A 17,583-nucleotide genomic window follows, 5' to 3' on the forward strand; every position below is an offset into this window, starting at 1 on the left:
TCAGGCCATGATCTCAGGGTCCTGGGATCGAGCCCTGCATCGGGCTCTCTGCTTGGCAGGGAGCCTGCCCCCCCGACAGCCTCCACCCTCCCTGTCTCTCTGCCTACTTGTGATCTGTCAAATAAATAAATAAAATCTTTAAAAAAAAATTGGTTCTTGGTGCCTGGGTGGCTCAGTCAGCTAAGCATCTGCTTTCCGCTTAGGTCATGATCCCAGGGTCACAGGATTGAGCCCTACATCCGGCTCCTCGCTTAGCAGAGAGCCTGCTTTTCCCTCCTACTCTGTCCCTCCCCACTGCTCATACTCTCTCTCTCTCTTTAAGAAATAATAAAATAAAATCTTTAAAGAAAATGGTTGAGGGGTGCTTGGGTGGCTCAGTCGTTAAATGTCTGCCTTCGGCTTGGGTCATGGTCCCAGGGTCGAGGGATCAAGCCCCACATCAGGCTCCTTGCTCAATAGGAAGCCTGCTTCTCTATCTCCCACTCCCCCTGCTTGTATTCTCTCTCTTGATGTGTGTGTCTCTGTCAAATACATAAATAAAATCTTAAGATAAAAAATTTAAAAATGGTTGAGTAAGGAAGAGTTTCTTTCCCAGGCTTAGGCCAGAGACCTTCCACTCGCAAGTGGTGTGTGTGCACACCACAGCTGCTGAACTAGTCCCTGTATTTTGTGAGGATAAGGTGGCAACCCCGCCACCCTCCACAGGGTCTGTTCCTTTCCAGTTCCTGCCTTCAGCCTCAAGGCCAGCTTGGTGGAACACTCTGGACCCAATTAACCAATTCCCCAAGGAAACTAACTACTAGTGGCTCCAATCCTTCTGCCTGCCCGGGGAATGCTTCTAGTCATTTCCTCCTGCACCCAGGAAGGCAGTGCCCTTCCTTTGACATCATCGTTGGACTCAGGAAAACAAAGGAATGTCAGACAAAAGCAGAGATGGATAAAGACCACCTTTCACTCCCACTCTCCCGGAGGGGAAGCCCAGAGGCTGTGGGAAGAAGCAGCCCTACAGCCGGGTGACCTGACACAAGGGGTACCCTCTGAGCCTCAAAGGCTCTTATGTAAGATGGGGGAAATATGGAAACGCCCTCCCAGAGAGACACACTGGGGAAAGGGGACAGTTACTAATGCCATGTAGGGTGGGATCCCCAGTCGGGAGATGCTAATCCCAACCACCACAAAGGCTGACACCCAGGGACACAGGCCACGTGTAGGAAAGCCTGTGGGGAACACCAGCCTCACTGAGCCTGTGGTGGGGCCCTGCTTCTTCTGCATGGCTCTTAAAACCCTAAGCTGAGTTCCCCCTAAAGAGGAAGGAGGTGCCCTCCCCAGCTGGGAACACATGTCTGCAGTCATTGTAAGATCCTCTAGACAGAAGTGGGGGGCAGGGGGAGCAACAGGTAGGTTTGTGTTTCCCTTGGTTGTGCTTTTACTTCTAAAATATTCTTTTTCTTTTTTTCTATGAACATTTTAATGAGGGGGTGAACATAAGATAGAAAAATAACATTCTGGTCACTTATTCTTGTTGTTTTTTTTTAAGAGGTAGGCTTTTCTTGAGACTGTCATACAAGGCAATGGATGAGGAAACTCTAAAGAAACTTCTAGAGAAAATGTACACTGAGCACAGAAAAAGGCACTTCTCCAAACACCGTCATGGTCACTGACAACTCCGAAGTAGCCTGTTGGGCTCTCATGGGCTGTTTCTTCTGTTTTCTTTGGGGAACAGCTCAGTTTGGACTTAAGCCCTGCTCCTCGCAGAGGCTAGGGGACACCTTGGGACTGCCATCAGTTTCCCATGGTGACGCTTGGAGCAAGTGATGCTCATGGAGGTGAGGAGGGGTGCTGGAGGTAGAGTCCCAGAGTTTGCTTCTCCTCTGGTGGGGTGTGGGTGGCTAGAGGCCACTACCCCGGTGGGAGCTTTGCTCACTCCCCATGGAGGGAAAGGTGATCCAGCAGGTGGGCTGGGACCAGGCCCCTGTGACCACCCGACTCCCCATAATAGAATCCCTTGTCATCCACAGGCCCGTAGACTGTGACCACATCCCCTGCCCTCAGCGACAGCTTGTCCTTCACCTGGCCCCCTACTCGCCCATCCTTGGGGTCATAGTCCAAAGCTGCCATCATGGTTGTTGGGGTCCACAGTGATGACATCCTGGGGTTCCCTTGGGGCATAGGAAAGGAGCTCTGGGGGCTGGTGAGCCCCCCAAAGTCATCGAAGGGGGCCATAGGGGGGAGGTACCCATGCACTGGCAAATGCCACTTGCCATCAGTCTGCTCTGTGCCCACCTTCACCTCAGCCACCAGGTGCCCAGGTATGGTGCCCACTTGCCCGTTACACTCGCCATGGTAGAAGCCACAGGGGTCCTGAGATCCCCACACTCTCAGCAACTGCCCTTTCTGGAAGGCCAGCTCCTCCTCTGCGACCTCGGGGTTGGCAGACATCACCAGGGGGTTGTAATCAAAGAGGGCCACAAAGACCCTGACCAGAGTGTCCCCCCCGGTCCCCAGTGGGGAGGGGACACCCCTGGGCATCTTCATGACCTTGCTGGATGGAGCTGGACAAAGTGCTGGGCTAGGCTCCCGGAGCTGGCACATTCTCTTGCCCCCCAGAGCCTGACCTCTCCCATTCTGGGTCCTAAACTCCTTTCTCTGCTCTCGCCTCCTCGTGCCCCAGGGACTGAAGCACACAGCCTCCTCCTTCTGCAGAATGTCATGGAAGTCAGACACATATGGTTGGCTGGCATCCAGCCGGGGAGGGATGAGCACTTGGGTATCTTGCTTTTGCCTAAGGACCTTCTCAAGGGCAGCCTTTTCCTGATACAGTTCTTTGTTGAGCCCACGCTCTGGGAAAAGATGGATGACTCCCGAAGCAGGACTCTGTCTAGGGCCCATGTGACAATAGCGGTCTTCTCCCCTTGACTGGCCACTGGGCAGAGGGGGTCTGTGGTTCAGGGACCTCTGCTGGAAGAGCAGGTCCTTTCTGCAGACTTCTTGGGTCTCTGGAGGCCCCTGGGCTTGGCGGCTACACCCTGCACTGGCACATTCTCTTTCTGGATCCAGGTTGGGCATCGGAGACTGCCTCCTTGGGGGTTCTTCAGAAAAGGCTTCTAGAAACTCGGCCTGGGACTCCCTGCAGCTTCCAGAAGCATGAGGGCTGGCTGTGGCACTCAGGGGAGCCAGGGTCAGCCTCTGAGAACAGACAGGGACGGTGACTCTGCAGGTAGATGGGTCACCACATGGGTGGCTAAAGGAAGAAGTCTCTGGCAACTGGTGGCAGGTGAAACAGTCATGAGGGATCTGGGCTGGCACCGAATCCAGGGACTCACCACAAAGCGACATGGTTCTCACAGACACACTCTGGCACAGCAGGGGCTGCTGGAGCTGGGAGTATTCCAACAGGGTGCTCCCAGCAGTGGCATCGGCGACCTCTGCAACCTTGAGCCCATCAGCATAGACAGCATAGCCGGTGACCTGGACTCCATTAGATGACCCAGCAGAGTCAATGGTTACGGGGAGCCAGCTGACCATCAGGAGGCCTGGGGAGGCGTGGCGCTCCACCAGCACATCCAGGGGAGGGTCAGGGGGTCCCGCCAGGGGCGTTTTGAAGGTGATGGTAGAGAACGATGTCTTCCAGTGCACCTGCATTGAGTCCCACGGCAGCCGCACCTCCACCCGTGCCCGGTACCTCGTGCCAGGCAGCAGGCCATGAAAGGTATAGCTGCTCACACCTGCTGGGGTCAGGGCGTGCTCTTGACCATTGAGATACACCATGTGGAGGTGGCTGCTGCTGCCGTAGACCCAGGCGATCTTGGCCGATGTTGCTGCAACGCTTTGCAGGTGGAGTTGCATGGGGGCCATGCACAGAGCCCCTGTGGCCCCTAGAAGGGGTCTGGAGAAGCCCTTCTCTTTCATACACTGCAGTGCACCCAGCCAGCTGTCTTCTGTCTTGGCATCCTCGATCTCTGCTGTCCTCTCTGTCTTGGGGGCTACCCCCACCATCAGGCACGGCCTCTTGTCCATAGCCCCCTGGGCTTTCCCAGGCAAGAAGCTGTGACCAGTGTCTTCCGTCAAACCTTTGCTCTGTCCAGGTGGGAGCCGAGTGGGGCCAAAGTCAGGGGATTTGAGGGGCAGGCAGTCCAGGATGTCACTGTCTGGAATCTGCTCCACCAGGTTGGACGGCACCAGCCCTTGTCGGCCATCCTCAAGCTCCCCTTCATAAAAGCCGTCTTCATCCATGTCCCCAAAGATATAGACATACTCCCCAGCTGTAAGGGGTAGCTCACTCTCAGGGTGCTCATTAGGGCCCTTAAAAGGATTGTAGCTGTAACGAGCCAGGAATATCTTGAGCTTGGGGGGCAGGCGGGCCTCTGACCCCCCCACTTCCAAGGTGGAAGACATACTGTCAGGCTCCAGATCCTCCATCTCGCTGGCGGTGTCCATATCCAGAGTAGGACAATATGGCACTGTGGCCCATGCGGACTCCACCTCAGATGAAGAGTTAGACTGGGAGCTAGTCTTCTTGGCCTGGTACCTGGAGTTCAGAGGCCGACTGGCTAGAACTCTGTCAGGCACCTGAGGGGCACTGGCTGTCTCCCCGATGTCAACTGGACTTCCGGGCGGAAAAGCTTCTTGACTCTCCCGTTTGTCTCTGCTGGGCTGTGAAGATGCTTGGTCTGGAGGCTCCGGCTGGAACTTGGTCCTTCCAGGGTCTCTAACTTGCGACTCAGGGACTTGGGGGGCCTCCTGGAGTTCGGGGGGAGGGTGACCAGGCTGACACTGAAGCGCTAGCATCTCCTCGCGAGCAGCCTGGAGATCGTGCAATGCCTTCCGCAGGTCGTGCTGCAGCTGTTGCTGCCGGTCCTGTCCGCGCGCCGCCTGCTGCAGCAGCTGCTCTGCCAGCATGCCGGCGGCGTCGCGCTCCTGGCACGCGCGGTCCAGCTGCCCGCGCACGTCGTCGTTCTCGGCCGCCACCTTCCGCGTCCAGTCGGCCTGGGCCTGCAACCGCGCATTCTCCTGGGTCAGCCAGGCTCCCTCGCGTAGCGCCGCCTGCAGCTGCGCCTCAGCCTCGTCGCCCCGCCGCCGCGCCGCAGCCGCCTGGGCGCTCAGCTCCTCGCACTCCCGCCGCCGCGCGCCCAGCTCTAGCTCCAGGGCCTGCACCTGGCGCCGCGCCTCCTCGCTGGGTGCGCCCTGGCCGTCCGCCTCCACTCGGGCGCTGCCGCTGGCCTGCTGGCGTGTCAACTGTCTCTGAAGGCGCAGCACCTCCCGCTGGGACTCGCGCTGCAGCCGGTCCAACTCGCTGATGTCGAGCCACTGGGCTTGGGCTTGGGCGGCACCCCCGCCAGGGTGCAGGACGCTGCCGAAGCCCGAGGCGACGCGCGCCTGCAGCAAGTGGCACTCCTGCCTCAGCTCTTCGATCTGCTTGTCCTTGGCCAGCAGTGCGCTCGCCTGCTCGGACAAGTCCCGGGCGCGCTGGCGGGAAAAGGCCTGGCACAGCTCCAGACCCGCGCGGCTCTCGCCGGGCACAGGCGCGCTCACAGCCCGCAGGTTGGTTTCTTGTAGCTTTCGGGCTCGGTCCTCCAGGCGCCGCGCGAGGCCTGTAAGCTTCGCGTGCTTCACCTTGAGCCGCTTCACCTTCTCGTCCGACTTGTCCTGGAAGCCTGCGCGCCGCAGCTGCGTGTTCTCCTCCCGCAGGCCAGAGCAGCGGCGCGCCACCGCGCGCAACGCCTTGGACAGTTCCGAGTTCTGCTTCACCAGCTCCTGGTAGTCCAGACTCGGCGAAGAAGGGGTCAGGACTTCGCTGGGCTGGCTCCCGGGGTCTTCTGGCGCATCGCTAAGTCTTCGGTGCTCCGATGGCGGTGGTGGTGGAGGCGGTGGCAGTGGCGGCGGCGGCGGCGGCGTAGGGGGACTCGGGGAGCCCAAGACGGAGGCGTCTGGCGAGGAGGCCCGCTCCTCGGATTCGGGGGCCTTGGGACAACCGAGGGTGCTGTCGAGCGAGCGGGAACGCGCTGGTGGCAAGGAATCGAGAGAGCTGGCGCGCGTGTGGAGCAGGCTGTTTGAGGAGTTGGAGCGCCCGGCCCGCACCACGTCTAGGGAGCGGGAGCGCAGGCGGACGCCCCTGGTCAGGCTGTCAGCATTCAGGGGTTCGAGTCTACACATGGACTTTGGGGGCCTGCGGGAGTCGGCGGCGGTATCGCCGGGCGGCCCTTCCGAAGAATGCACGGCTTGGGGGTCGGGGGAGCCGGGCAAAGCTGGATGCCAGCGGAAGTGCTCCAGGATGTACTTGAGGAAGAGCTGGCGCTCCACGTCGAGCGCCGCCTGCAGGTGTCGGATGCGCGAAGCCTGCTCGCCGTCGGTTTCCCAGCGAAGCTGCGCCAGCACTTCCTGCAGGCGACAGCGGCACTGAGCAGCGGCGACCTCGGGCGCCCCCGCGCGGCCGCAGTAGCCCCGGTTCACCAACTCCTCGGCCAGCTGGCGCTGCAGCTCCCGGGCCTGGCGCATGACACCGTCGCGCTCGCGGTACAGCAGCTGCCGCAGCTGCCGCATCTCGGCCTCCTTCCAGCGCAGCAGCTGCCGGATCTCGGCCTCACGCTCCCGCAGCAAGTCCTCCTGCAGCTGCCTCAAGTCCCGACCGCGCTGAGCCTCCCACTTGGAGCGCAGATGGTCAACCAGCTGCTGTCGCTCCCGCTCGGCCGCCTCCCGCAGCTGGCGTGCCTGGGACGCGAAACGCTGCCTCTCTGCCCGCCCGCGGGCCCGCTCGGTCTCCAGCTCGGCTCGCAGCTTCTCCAGCTCCCGCCTTTGCTCCTCCAGCACCACCGCCGACGGACCCGGACTACCCGGCTTCTTCGGTGTCGCGCGGCCGCCGCCCGAAGGGCTAGGCGAATCTTTGGTCATGGTGGCCAAGGCCCGGCCAGACGCCTGACCTCGTCCGGCCCAGGCCGCTGCTAGCCAACCGCCACCGCCCCCGCTGCGGCCAACCGCCCCGCGCGCCCCTTCCGGCGATCCTGGGGGTCTCCACGCGCCCCTTCCGCCTCTGAGCGCCTTCCCCAACCCTCTGCTGCGGGTGTACTAGCCCGAGCTCCTCTCCTGGCTGCCTGCGCGGGGCCTGGGCTCCAAACACCCTTGCTCAACTCAGTCCATGTCCTTTCTGGGATACCCAGGGGTCTCTCTGATCCCAGGCCCTTCCGTGTTTCTGGTGTCATGTCCTTTGTGACTCACCGGGCATACTCTCCCAGGCACTGTGCAGTACCTTTCAGGCCAACTAGTACTGGGGCGAGCCCACGCCACTGCTCTGGACCTGGAGGGAAGAACTCCACGTGTGGGTCAAGGATGGGGTGTGAGCAGATCCTGCTTAGCCCTGGCATGGGTTCAGGTGGCCTGTTTGGTCTAAGTGTCTGGGAACCACAACAGAATACCCCCAAACTTAGAGATGAGCCCTGAACACCTATGAGGGGAGGGTGCGGTCTTGTGACCGCATCCCCAAGTCGCCTACCTTTCCAATGATCCCAGAGGAGCTGAGCAGTTGGATGCATTATCTGTTTAAACTTACCACGCCCATTTTACAGATGAGAAGTATTATTAAAGATTTTATTTATTTATTTGACAGAGAGGTAGAGAGAGAGCACAAGTAGGCAGAGGGTCAGGCAGAAGGAGAAGGAGAAGCAGACTCTCCGCTGAGCAGGGAGCCCGATACAGAGCTTAATCCCAGGACCCTGGGATGATGACCTGAGCCAAAGGCAGACACCTGGAGAAGTTTTTTTGTTTGTTTGTTTGTTTGTTTTTTTTTAAAGATTGTATTTATTGGGGGTGGCCAAAAAAAAAAAAAGATTGTATTTATTTATTTGACACACACAGAGAGAAATCACAAATAGGCAGAGAGGCAGGCAGAGAGAGAATGGGGGAAGCAGTCTCCCTGCTGAGCAGAGAGCCTGATGTGGGTGCTTGATCCCAGGACCCTGAGATCATGACCTGAGCTGAAGGCAGAGGCTTAACCCACTGAGCCTCCCAGGCAGCCCCTCCTTTATTTTAAACACAAATGAAAAGTCTTAGGCACATAGTCTGGGCATGGTGCCAACTGAGACAAAGAAGGCCTCCTTGAAGAACCAAAGCCCTGGCCTATGTTTTCTTGGTTCACTTTTATGATCACCTTGCAAGAATACTCTGAGAGATAAGGACTTCTTCACGGTCACACTGCCCAGAAGTAGCTTAGTGAGGAGTCAGACTTGGAAAATCCTGCCTCCAGAGTCCGTGGGCACTCTGACTCCATCTGCCTAATCTTAGGGTTGTAGCTTCGAAGGGTACTTCCCAGTCTTTCTTTCAGGGGAGGGTTTCACACTTTGGAATCCAGAGTGGGGAGCCGGTCAGGGAGGGAGGTGAGAACATGGGCACACCATTGGGGTCCAGCCTGCCCTTTGTCTGGCCCAGGAGTGCTCAGGGCTTCCTGCTTCTCCAAAAGGTAAGTCACAGGCCCTTATGGGCCCAGCTGTTTCCCAGCACCATCTCGCTGAAGGCAGCAAGGCCAGAAATTTCCATGGCTCTCCCAAGAGGCCATATTGTCAGACGGTTAGGATTGGTGTGCCTTTGGAGGCAAACAGTCCTTCAGCTTCTTGTGCCATTTCCATGTCCTCATCTGTTAAATGGGCTAATATTGCACCTCCCTTCTGTGTTGTGTGACCTCCCGGAGTTCCCTGACCTCTCTGAGCATCCATTTCTCCAGTTTGTGAGGTTTCACTAAGGTGAGAGCACACAGTGCCCAGAACAGAGTAAGGCTCTGGTTGGCAGTTCACTGATTTTATTTTTAAAATATTTTCTTTCTTTCTTTCTTCCTTTCTTCCTTCCTTCCTTCCTTCCTTCCTTTCTTTCTTTGTCAGAGAGCGAGAACAAGAGGGGGAGCAGCAGGCAGAGGGAGAAGCAGGCTCCCTGCTGTGAAAGGACCACCCCCCCACCACGCCATGCGGGACTCAATCTCAGGACTCTGGGATCAGGACCTGAGCCGAAGGCAGATGCTTAACTGACTGAGCCATCCAGACGTCCCAGCTCACGAATTTTAATCCCCACCCTTTTTTTGCAGCTAGGGAAGCTGAGGTCAGCAAGCAGAGATCTGACTGAAGTCATTCAGGGCGGCTGTGGTAGAGGCAACATGAGGTACCCTTTGTGTGCTCTGGGACTCACTCTGGATTCCTCATGGCAGATGGGAAGCCTCAGAGACCTGGGTGTCCATCCAGGCTCTGCCCCTCTTTGGCTGAGCAACCATGACTGATTATTTCGCTTCTCCTGGCCTCCACAAGATGGATATGTATTGATAACACTGGCCTTCCGTGGTTAGAGAGAGAGAGAGAGAGACACCGGGACGCTGTCTATCTGTGGATGGCCAGATGTGCAAGAGGGGCTGTGTCAAGCTCCGTGTAAGTTCTCATCTTCCCATCCAGGGCTTGGCCTAGACTCTCCAAGCTTCTTCCAGTAATCTAAAGAATCCCCCTGCTCAAAGGCCTCTGGGCCTTCACATGTGTTGCTTCCCCCTGCCTGGGATGCCTACGTTGCCCGACACAAAAATAACAACAACGCCCCCTGCAGACCAGGAACCTATTATGTGCCAGGCTTTGTGCTAAATGCTTGCCATTCATTATTTACACTGTCCATTTTGCAGATGAGAAGTCTCAAGCCTCTGAGGAGCAAGAGATTTTGTCCACCTACCTAGTGCTAACCTTGTCTTGTCCTTTAGCCTCAGCTTAGCGGTTCCTCCTCCAGGAAGCCTTCCCTGACTCTCTGGGCTGGGTATGGTCCCCTAAGAAGTCTGTAGCCCTAATGGCCCTACCAGGCACCCCTCCATTTGGAATAGGGATGTATCTGGTATATATCAGTGTCCCTGCCCAGAGGATTTTGGGGAAGGAATAAGTGAAAAGTCCCTCCCCAGAAAGGAGGGATAGGGATCCAAAGAGAGGCAAGCAGGGAGGGCACAAAGGGCACTATCCAACCAGGCCACCCAGACTGCCTACCTCCCACATTCAGGTACCACCTGGTGTCAAGGGCTGAAGCCTCAGGCTCTGGGCTGCCTATCAGGGCCTTGGGCAGACACCTTAGACTGGAGTGAGGGTCAGGCCTCAGTAGAGATGTTGGCAGGATCTAAAGATGTGTATCTAACACACATACATACACACACTCAAGGACTCTCTAGGCCTGGCCCCTGTGGGGCTGGGGAGCTTAGGAGCCCTACTTAAGTCTGGCTCCTCCCTATTCTTCCTGTCCCAGCACATCAATACCCTGCTATTTCGAATCTAGACCTTGATGTTGTGGTCACATTAGAGTCCCCCTTTGCTTTTCTTTGTCTATGGTGTCTGTGGCTTCTCTATGTTTCAGTCCCTCTCACACAGTCATTTCCCCCAAGTAGGTGGGCAGGTGACCTTGGCTCCATCTCCCAGGTGGTGAGAGAGAGGCTCAGAGATGGCACAGGTCGTGTTCTTCAGCACGTGGCTCTGTGGGCTCTGCCTTCTCTGCCGTACTCATGTTTTTCAGATCCCGTTCCCCTAAACCACTGGTGTGCCATGGGAGATTGATGGCTTCAGGCAATGCTATGTACCAGGATCACAGAGAACTGTGACTCCAGATGTTTTCCGGGAGTGATGCAGGGGGTGGAGTGATGCAAGGATGGCCTTAGCCTTGAACTAAGGCCCTGGATGTGGTAGCCACAGGCAGAGTATGTTCATGGAATCCTCACTGCAGCTCTGTTGGACAGAGGAGAGCCCGAGGCCTGGTGGGAGCAGGTGGCTTGCCAGGGGACATGGGCAGCTGCGGCAGAGCTGGGTTGTCACTTCTGGGCAGTGGGTGGAACTCCGCAGCCTAGATTTCTGCTGCAGTGTCTAGAGGAACCTGCAACCCTCAGAGGAGGAGGACCAAGGAAGAGGACCTTGGGGTGAGTCTCTGGGAACCCCACAGTCACCATCCAGCAGCTACTGGGGCTGGCACCACCTGTGGCATGTCAGAGGCATTCTGGAATGTAGGTTGAGTGGATGAGCAAACCAGGGCTTCCCCAATGCCAGACTTCTGCCACCCCCACACTCATCATGTTGTGCCATGATTGTTAATGACCTGCCCATCACTCCCATCAACTCTGAGCTCAGGGAGGGCACAGACCATGTAGATGCATTCTCTGGGTCTCACTTTCTTGCCTATAATATGAAAGAGGTAGATTACGTGGGTGGCTTTAAAACTGGGTTCCTTAAGGCCTCAGGGTTCCTGAGAAATATTGTAGCAGGATTTTTGGGAATGGGAGAATATGCCTGGAGCTAAAGAGAAATACTGCTTCTACCAGCTTCAACAGAGCATGTACACCTGTTAGTGTCATTCTTTTTTTTTTTTTAAGAGTTCCTTCATTTATTTGACAGAGAGAGAGAGAGGCAAGCAGAGGGAGAGGGAGAAGCACGCTCCCCACTGAGCAAGGAGCCCGACATGGGTGGGGCTTCATCCCAGGGCCCTGGACTCCTGACTTGAGCCGAAGGCAGAAACTTAACCAACTGAGCCACCCAGGCACTCCTTTTAGTGTCATTATTTAGGTTTTAAGGAAGACTTTGGCTTAATAAAGAGGTATGCCACTAGAAACAAGTTTGGAAACCTCTGGTTAGAGACCCTCCTGTCTATTACATGCAAACACACATTGCCCTGACACTCAGTAATTCCACTGACCCTGAGAGAAGGCACCTGGGCCCCTTACGTCTTTGTTCACCCCACATCACCAGCATTATACTCCATGCTGCCTCTCTCCCCAGCACCAGTCTGTGACCTTTGGACCATGCGGTCATGGGGTATGTGATCCTGGGCAATCTGGTTCTCATCCCCTGCTAGCCTGGCCTAGCCCTATTTTAACTCTGTCACACGTGCCTAGAGCTCTTGCCTGGCCTTAGGGAGAGGCAAAAACTCCATCCAGAGAGCCAACCCACTGGAAGATTTTTTTAAAAAAGATTTTATTTATTTGAGAGAGAGACAGAGAGAGCACAAGTGTGCGGTGTGGCAGAGGGAGAGGGAGAGGGAGAAGCAGACTCCCGGCTGAGCATGGAGCCCAATGTGGGGCTCAATCCCAGTACACTAAGATTAAGACTTGAGCCAAAATCAAGAGTCAAATGCTTAACTGACTGAGCCACCCAGGCACCCCCCCACTGGAGGGGTTTTAAGCTTCTGAACAGACCCCTTTAGCCATTGGGAATACCTTTGGTCAGTCACTTGGCTATTGCTCTACGTCACGGACAGTCCTTTTTTTTTTTTTTTTTAAGATTGATTTATTTGGGACACCTGAGTGGCTCAGTAAGGAGCCTGCTTTTCCCTCTCTCTGTCTGCTGCTCCCCCTACTTGTGCTCGCTCTCACTCTCTCTGTCAAATAAATAAATAAAATCTTTTAAAAAAGAAGAAGAAAGATACGGACGCCTGGGTGGCTCAGTCAGTTAAGCGTCTGCCTTTGGCTCAGGTCATGATCCCAGGGTTCTGGGATGGAGTCCCACATCGGGCTCCCTGCTCTGCGGGGAACCTGCTTCTCCCTCTGCCTTCCACTCTCCCTGCTTTGCGCTCTCTCTCTTTCTCTCTCTCTGACAAATAAATAAATAAATAAATAAAATCTTTTTTAAAAAAGATTGATTCATTTATCTTAGAGAGAGCATGAGAGTGGTGGGAGGGGCAGAGGGAGAGAGAGAGACCGAGTCTTAAGCAAATTCTCTGCTGAGCACAGAGCCCAATGCAAAGTTCGATCTCACGACTCTGAGATCATGACCTGAGCCAAAATCAAGAATCGAAAGCCCAACTGACTAAGCCACCCAGGCACCCCAAAGGGACAGTCCTTCACCAACTGTTTGTTGAGTACCAATCTAGTCAGGGCAAGGCGGCAGGGAAGGATGTGAATTTCCTCATTCGCTAAGCACAGAGAACCCCCAGTGGGATTTGTGAAGGGAGGATGGAAGGAAAGCGGGAGGTTGGGAAGGAGGATAGAAGGGAAAGAAGGAGCCCTTTAGGTGAGTTGAGCCTCCCAGACCTTGGCTTCCCCCTCACAGTCAAAGCGCAGACTTGGGCTTGATGCTCTGACCAGCTGAGCGGCTGAAAAGCTGATTGACCCTTTGAGCCTCAGTTTTTTCCTTTGTAAATGGGGCTGATAACAGTTCTGCCCTCAAAGGGCTGCTGGGGGAGTCAATAGAAAACACTTGTGCATTTGTACTCATGGGAACCCAGCACACAGCAGGCTGTCAGGTCAACCAAGTGAGCCAGCATGGTAAGCTGAGTCTTCAAGAATGGTTAGCACTTGGGATGCCTTGGTGGCTCAGTCGGACTCTTGATCTCAGCTCAGGTCTTGATCTCTGGGTTGTGAGTTCAAGTCCCATGTTGGACCCTCTGCTGGGTATGGAGCCTACTTTAAAAAAAGAAGAGAAAGAAAGAGAAGAGGGGAGGAAGAAGAAGGAGGAGGAGGAGAAGTAGAAGAAGGAGGAGGAGGAGAAGTAGAAGAAGGAGGAGGAGGAGAAGTAGAAGAAGGAGGAGAAGGAGAAGAAGAAGAAGAGGAGGAGGGAGGAAGGGGAATGGGAGGGGGAGGAGGAGGGTAGGGGAAAGGAAAGGGGAAGGAGAAGAGGAAGAGGAGAAGGAGGAGAAGGAGGAAGAAGATGATGAAGAAGGAGGGGGAGGGGGAAGGAGAGTGGGTTGGGGGAGGAGGAGGAGAGGAAGGACTACTATTTGCCAGCTGGTTAAGTGGTGTTGTGGGGAGGGAATGACAAAGGCATCCCAGGCAAAGGGAGCAGCAAGGACAGAGGCAGGGAGTGTGGAGTGGCAGGAGCACTGGTCTTGGAAAGGGAGAGATGTAGGATATGAAGTTTTGGGCCATCAGAAGGAGATCAAGTCAGAGCCTCACCAGCATGAACCAGATCAGGGTCTAACTTCTGGAGCCTCTCTTCCTAGCTGGGTGATGAAGGACAAGCTACCACTCTCGGGGCCTCAGTCTCCTCACCTGTGAAATGGAACATCTTAGCACTGCTCTGTGGTGCCAGTGCACTTGATGGTGGGTGTAAATGTGCAGTACCCAGTGCCAGGCATACAGTCAGTCTGCCAAGGAGCTCCTTCCATCCCTGGCCCCTCCTTTGGCCATTGTCAGCCTTCTCCTCCGGGCTCCCACACCTCATCCAACCATTGCCACATTCTGGCATTCTCCTCGGTGACTCCCCAGGATGCTTCGAGCTGCTTGCGGGCAGGTGCTACCTTTGTATCTCCCTCTCCGAGCCTAGAAGGCAAGCCCCAGGACCCTGTGCTGACTGGGAGAAGAAAAAGAAGAATGTGGTAAGGTCTAGCCAAAGCATCTGTCTTTGGAGTGTAGGAGGAGGAGGAAGATTGGAATTAGAGAAGGAAGGGGGCACTTTTAATGGAAGGCTCAGGGAAATGGCACACAAAGGCCAGGTCCAAATGAACATGGTTTGTCTGAGTGGAAGGGGGTTGGTGTGACCAGAAGCCAGGCCTGCCATGGGGAACAATAAAAGTTTTGTTTTCTTTTTTTAAAGACTTTATTTATTTGGCTGAGAGAGAGAGAGATCACAAGTAGGCAGAGAGGCAGTCAGAGAGAGAAGAGAAGGCAGCCTCCCTGCTGAGCAGAGAGCCTGATTCGGGGCTTGATCCCAGGACCCTAAGATCATGACCTGGGCCCAAGGCAGATGCTTAACTATCTGAGCCACCCAGGTGCTCCTTCCCTCGTGTTCTTCTAAGGCTGCCCCAGTCTGTCGTCTGCCTCCCTTGCTCCCTATTAACTTCCTACTCCATTCTGGCCATCCAGACAGCCTCATGGCCTTTGCCAGTGTCTTTTCTCCTGCTTGAAACAACCTCCTCTCAGTCTCTCAGCTGTTCCATCCCATCCTTCAGGTTCCAGGGTTGGCCCTGAAGCCAGCAGCTCAGTCTCTGTTCCTAGTTCACTGCATGAACTTGGGCAAATCATTGGCCTTCTCTATGCTTCTGTTTCCTGTGAGATGGGCTGTCAATGGTAGCCATCTCAGAATGGTTTCAGAGATTAAGGAAAATAAAGCACAGGAGGGGGGAGCTGGCATTTGAGGTTCCAGTGTTGGCTCTTATTATACTATTTCCTCAGTGAGGCTTCCGTGACTTCCCAATGAAAAGTAGTTTCCCCCATGGGCGCCTGGGTGGCTCAATCATGAACCTGGAGTTCCAGGATTGAGTTCTGCATTGGGCTTCCTGCTCAGCAGGGAGTCTGGTTCTCCCTCTGACCGTCCCTCCTCTCGTGCTCTCTCAAATAAATCAATAAAATCTTAAAAAAAAAAAAAAAGTAGGCCCCCATAATCACTTTCCCATCACCCAGGTTTCTTTAATTTTTTTGATTTTATTTATTTGACACACACAGAAAGAGAATAAGCAGGGGGAGAGTAGAGGGAGAGGGAGAAGCAGGCTCCCTGCTGAGCATGGTGCTCTATCGTGCAACTGGATTCCAGAACCCTGGGATCATGAAGTAAGCTGAAGGCAGACGCTTAACTGACTGAGTCACCCAGGAGCCCCTCAGTTTCCTTTTCTTCATGGCACTTATCAGTGTGAAATAATCTTGGTTATTCAATGATCTTATGCAACCAATAATTATTGTGCACCTACTATGTGCCAAACACCTTGTAATCACCTCCGGATGGGACGTTCAGTAAAGGCAAGGTGTCTGCCGGTTCCATTCATCTGTGTTCGCCCAGCATCGTCATGGCACACAGTAGGCACTTCATACGTGGGGGCGGGGGGAGCGCCCCGCCTGCCCCTCCCCCGCTCCAGGAAGTGCGGGGGCTCCAGCCGCCCGGCGGGCCGCGATGCATTCTGGGAAAGCAGCAGCACCAGATCCAAGATGGCGGCCAGCAGAAGGCTGATGAAGGTAAAAGCCATTCTCCGGCGCCGGCCGGGTGGGGGGGGGCGGCGTCCCGGGCCGGGGGTCCCCGCGGCGGGCGGGACTCCTCGGGGCGTCGCCGCTCGGTCTCCCGTCCCTGTGTGGCCTCACCGCCCCTCTGACCGCAAACGGGCAGAGGGAGGTAACGGGGCCGCCTAGGCCGCAGCCTGGGCGGGAGCGCCAGGCCGCGGTGGGAGCTGCCGCTGGCCCCTCCGCCCGGTCCGGGGCGTTCACGTCGCCCTCTGCCCGGAGCCCGGCCAGGCTCTTCTCGCGGTGGCCGCCTCCCGCACCGGGGGCGGCGTTGATGTGGGGACCCCGCCGGGAGGTCCCAAACCGGGCGCCCGCGGGGAAGGCCCGAGCGCCGGAGCTCCGACCCGGAGCCCGCGCCGCGGAGCCGCCCCGCCCTGGGCCGCAGCGCGCCGGGTTTAGAGCTCCGGAGGCTGGGAGGTTGGGAGGCTCGGGCTGGGGAAGGAAGGAGGAGGCCAGGCGACAAAAGTTAGGTCAGTTTGTTGGTGGGTCGTTTGAAATTGCTCTGGGTCCTAGCAAACTGTCGCCTTGTGTCTGCAGAGTCACACAGCCGGCAAGTTCCAACTCCAGGAAGGCGTGGGGTCTGCCGCATTCGCGGCGCTGTTCTCTTTCCCCGTCTCCTTTTCAACCTACCACTTAAAATCATCAGGACCTTCTTTCCCTGCCGAAGCAAAAGTGCCATTTTGGGGGGTGGGTTGGGGGTTGGCTTTAGTCGTTTGAACCCAAACCGGCCAAAGTTTATAAAAATAACTTGGTACTTTGTATATTGCATGCAGCGGGGTGCCTTTTTGCTAAGTGGCTCTCCTTTGGTGAGGAATACAGATGCTAAACTGGCTTAGTTCTCTCCCGAGTATGTTTGCCGGCGTCCTCCGGAGCCGACCTCGCCAAGACTTGTGAGTCCGCGCCCGGATAGTGCTGCTGGGTTGCACGGGGCCGGAAATAAAAAGACCTAGGAGCTGATTTCCTGAGAGGAGATAAAAAGCTGGGGTTCCTCTTGGGTAGAGCAGTGCTCGGTGGAACTAGACATTGAACTTGGAGTCACAGCCTTTGGGCCCTCCCTCCCTGGGAACGTTTCCTTTCTTTTGTTCACTAAGGGCTGGGGACGACATTTAACTTCGTAAAAGTGGATCGGAAGTGGGCACTAAAGAAGAGTCAGCAGATTCCAGACTTCTCCTCATCTTTTTTCTGTCGGTGACACCACCATTCACCCACCAGTCATCCAGATGAGAGGACTGTTACTCACTTAGTTCCCTACCCTACTGCAGTCACCCATTAAGACTTGTGGATTTTACTTTAGAGGGAGTTCTGGAGTGTGCTTTCCTTCCTGATCTTAATGCAATTACCAGAATCCATACCTTCATCTCTCAGATGCCTTTCCAAGTCCATACTCTTCTTCTCTGACTCCACTTCTTGGACACCAGAGTTCTTTTTCTAAAGCAAATATTTAATCCTTTCGCTCCTATTGAAACCTTTGTGATCTTATGGTCCTCAGCAGTTAATCCTAACTTCTTATTTGTCACGGAAGACCCTCCTTAGGCTGGCAGAAATCTGTTTAGCCTCCCCTCCAGGCCCTTTCTTTCCCACTACCCTTGCAAATCATAGTAGATACTTTTTTTTTTTTTTAAGCTGTTACTTTGTGCAGCCCTGTACTTCGCAGTCCTAATCATGTTTAATCATCCTTGAAA

The 17,583-nt window shown here is 55.5% G+C and overlaps 2 protein-coding genes across 3 annotated transcripts in view; one reads left to right on the forward strand and one right to left on the reverse strand.

Moving 5' to 3' along the window:
- Positions 1-1,515: 1,515 nt before the first annotated feature.
- Positions 1,516-6,987, reverse strand: LOC116878452 (RIMS-binding protein 3A-like). The gene has a single exon (XM_032875972.1). The coding sequence runs from the start codon at positions 6,886-6,888 to the stop codon at positions 1,921-1,923; it is 4,968 nt and encodes a 1,655-aa protein (XP_032731863.1). The 5' UTR covers positions 6,889-6,987; the 3' UTR covers positions 1,516-1,920.
- An 8,792-nt stretch (positions 6,988-15,779) lies between these two features.
- UBE2L3 (ubiquitin conjugating enzyme E2 L3) overlaps positions 15,780-17,583 on the forward strand; it is a 60,194-nt gene continuing 58,390 nt past the window's right edge. Inside the window, exon 1 of one of the 2 annotated variants that reach the window (XM_032875973.1) lies at positions 15,780-15,859. In XM_032875973.1, coding sequence (XP_032731864.1) covers positions 15,833-15,859 — 27 coding nt within the window. In that variant the 5' untranslated portion in view covers positions 15,780-15,832. The remainder of the gene's footprint in view (positions 15,860-17,583) is intronic. The other variant, XM_032875974.1, reaches the window with a different exon arrangement.

Source organism: Lontra canadensis, unplaced genomic scaffold (genome assembly GCF_010015895.1).
Source record: "Lontra canadensis isolate GAN:19392208 unplaced genomic scaffold, GSC_riverotter_1.0 scaffold57, whole genome shotgun sequence".
Classification (NCBI taxonomy): domain Eukaryota; kingdom Metazoa; phylum Chordata; class Mammalia; order Carnivora; family Mustelidae; genus Lontra; species Lontra canadensis.

What these genes read in the sequence shown, in the direction of transcription:
- LOC116878452 (XM_032875972.1), bottom strand. Translation starts at nt 6,888, where the DNA reads ATGACCAAAGATTCGCCTAGCCCTTCGGGCGGCGGCCGCGCGACACCG.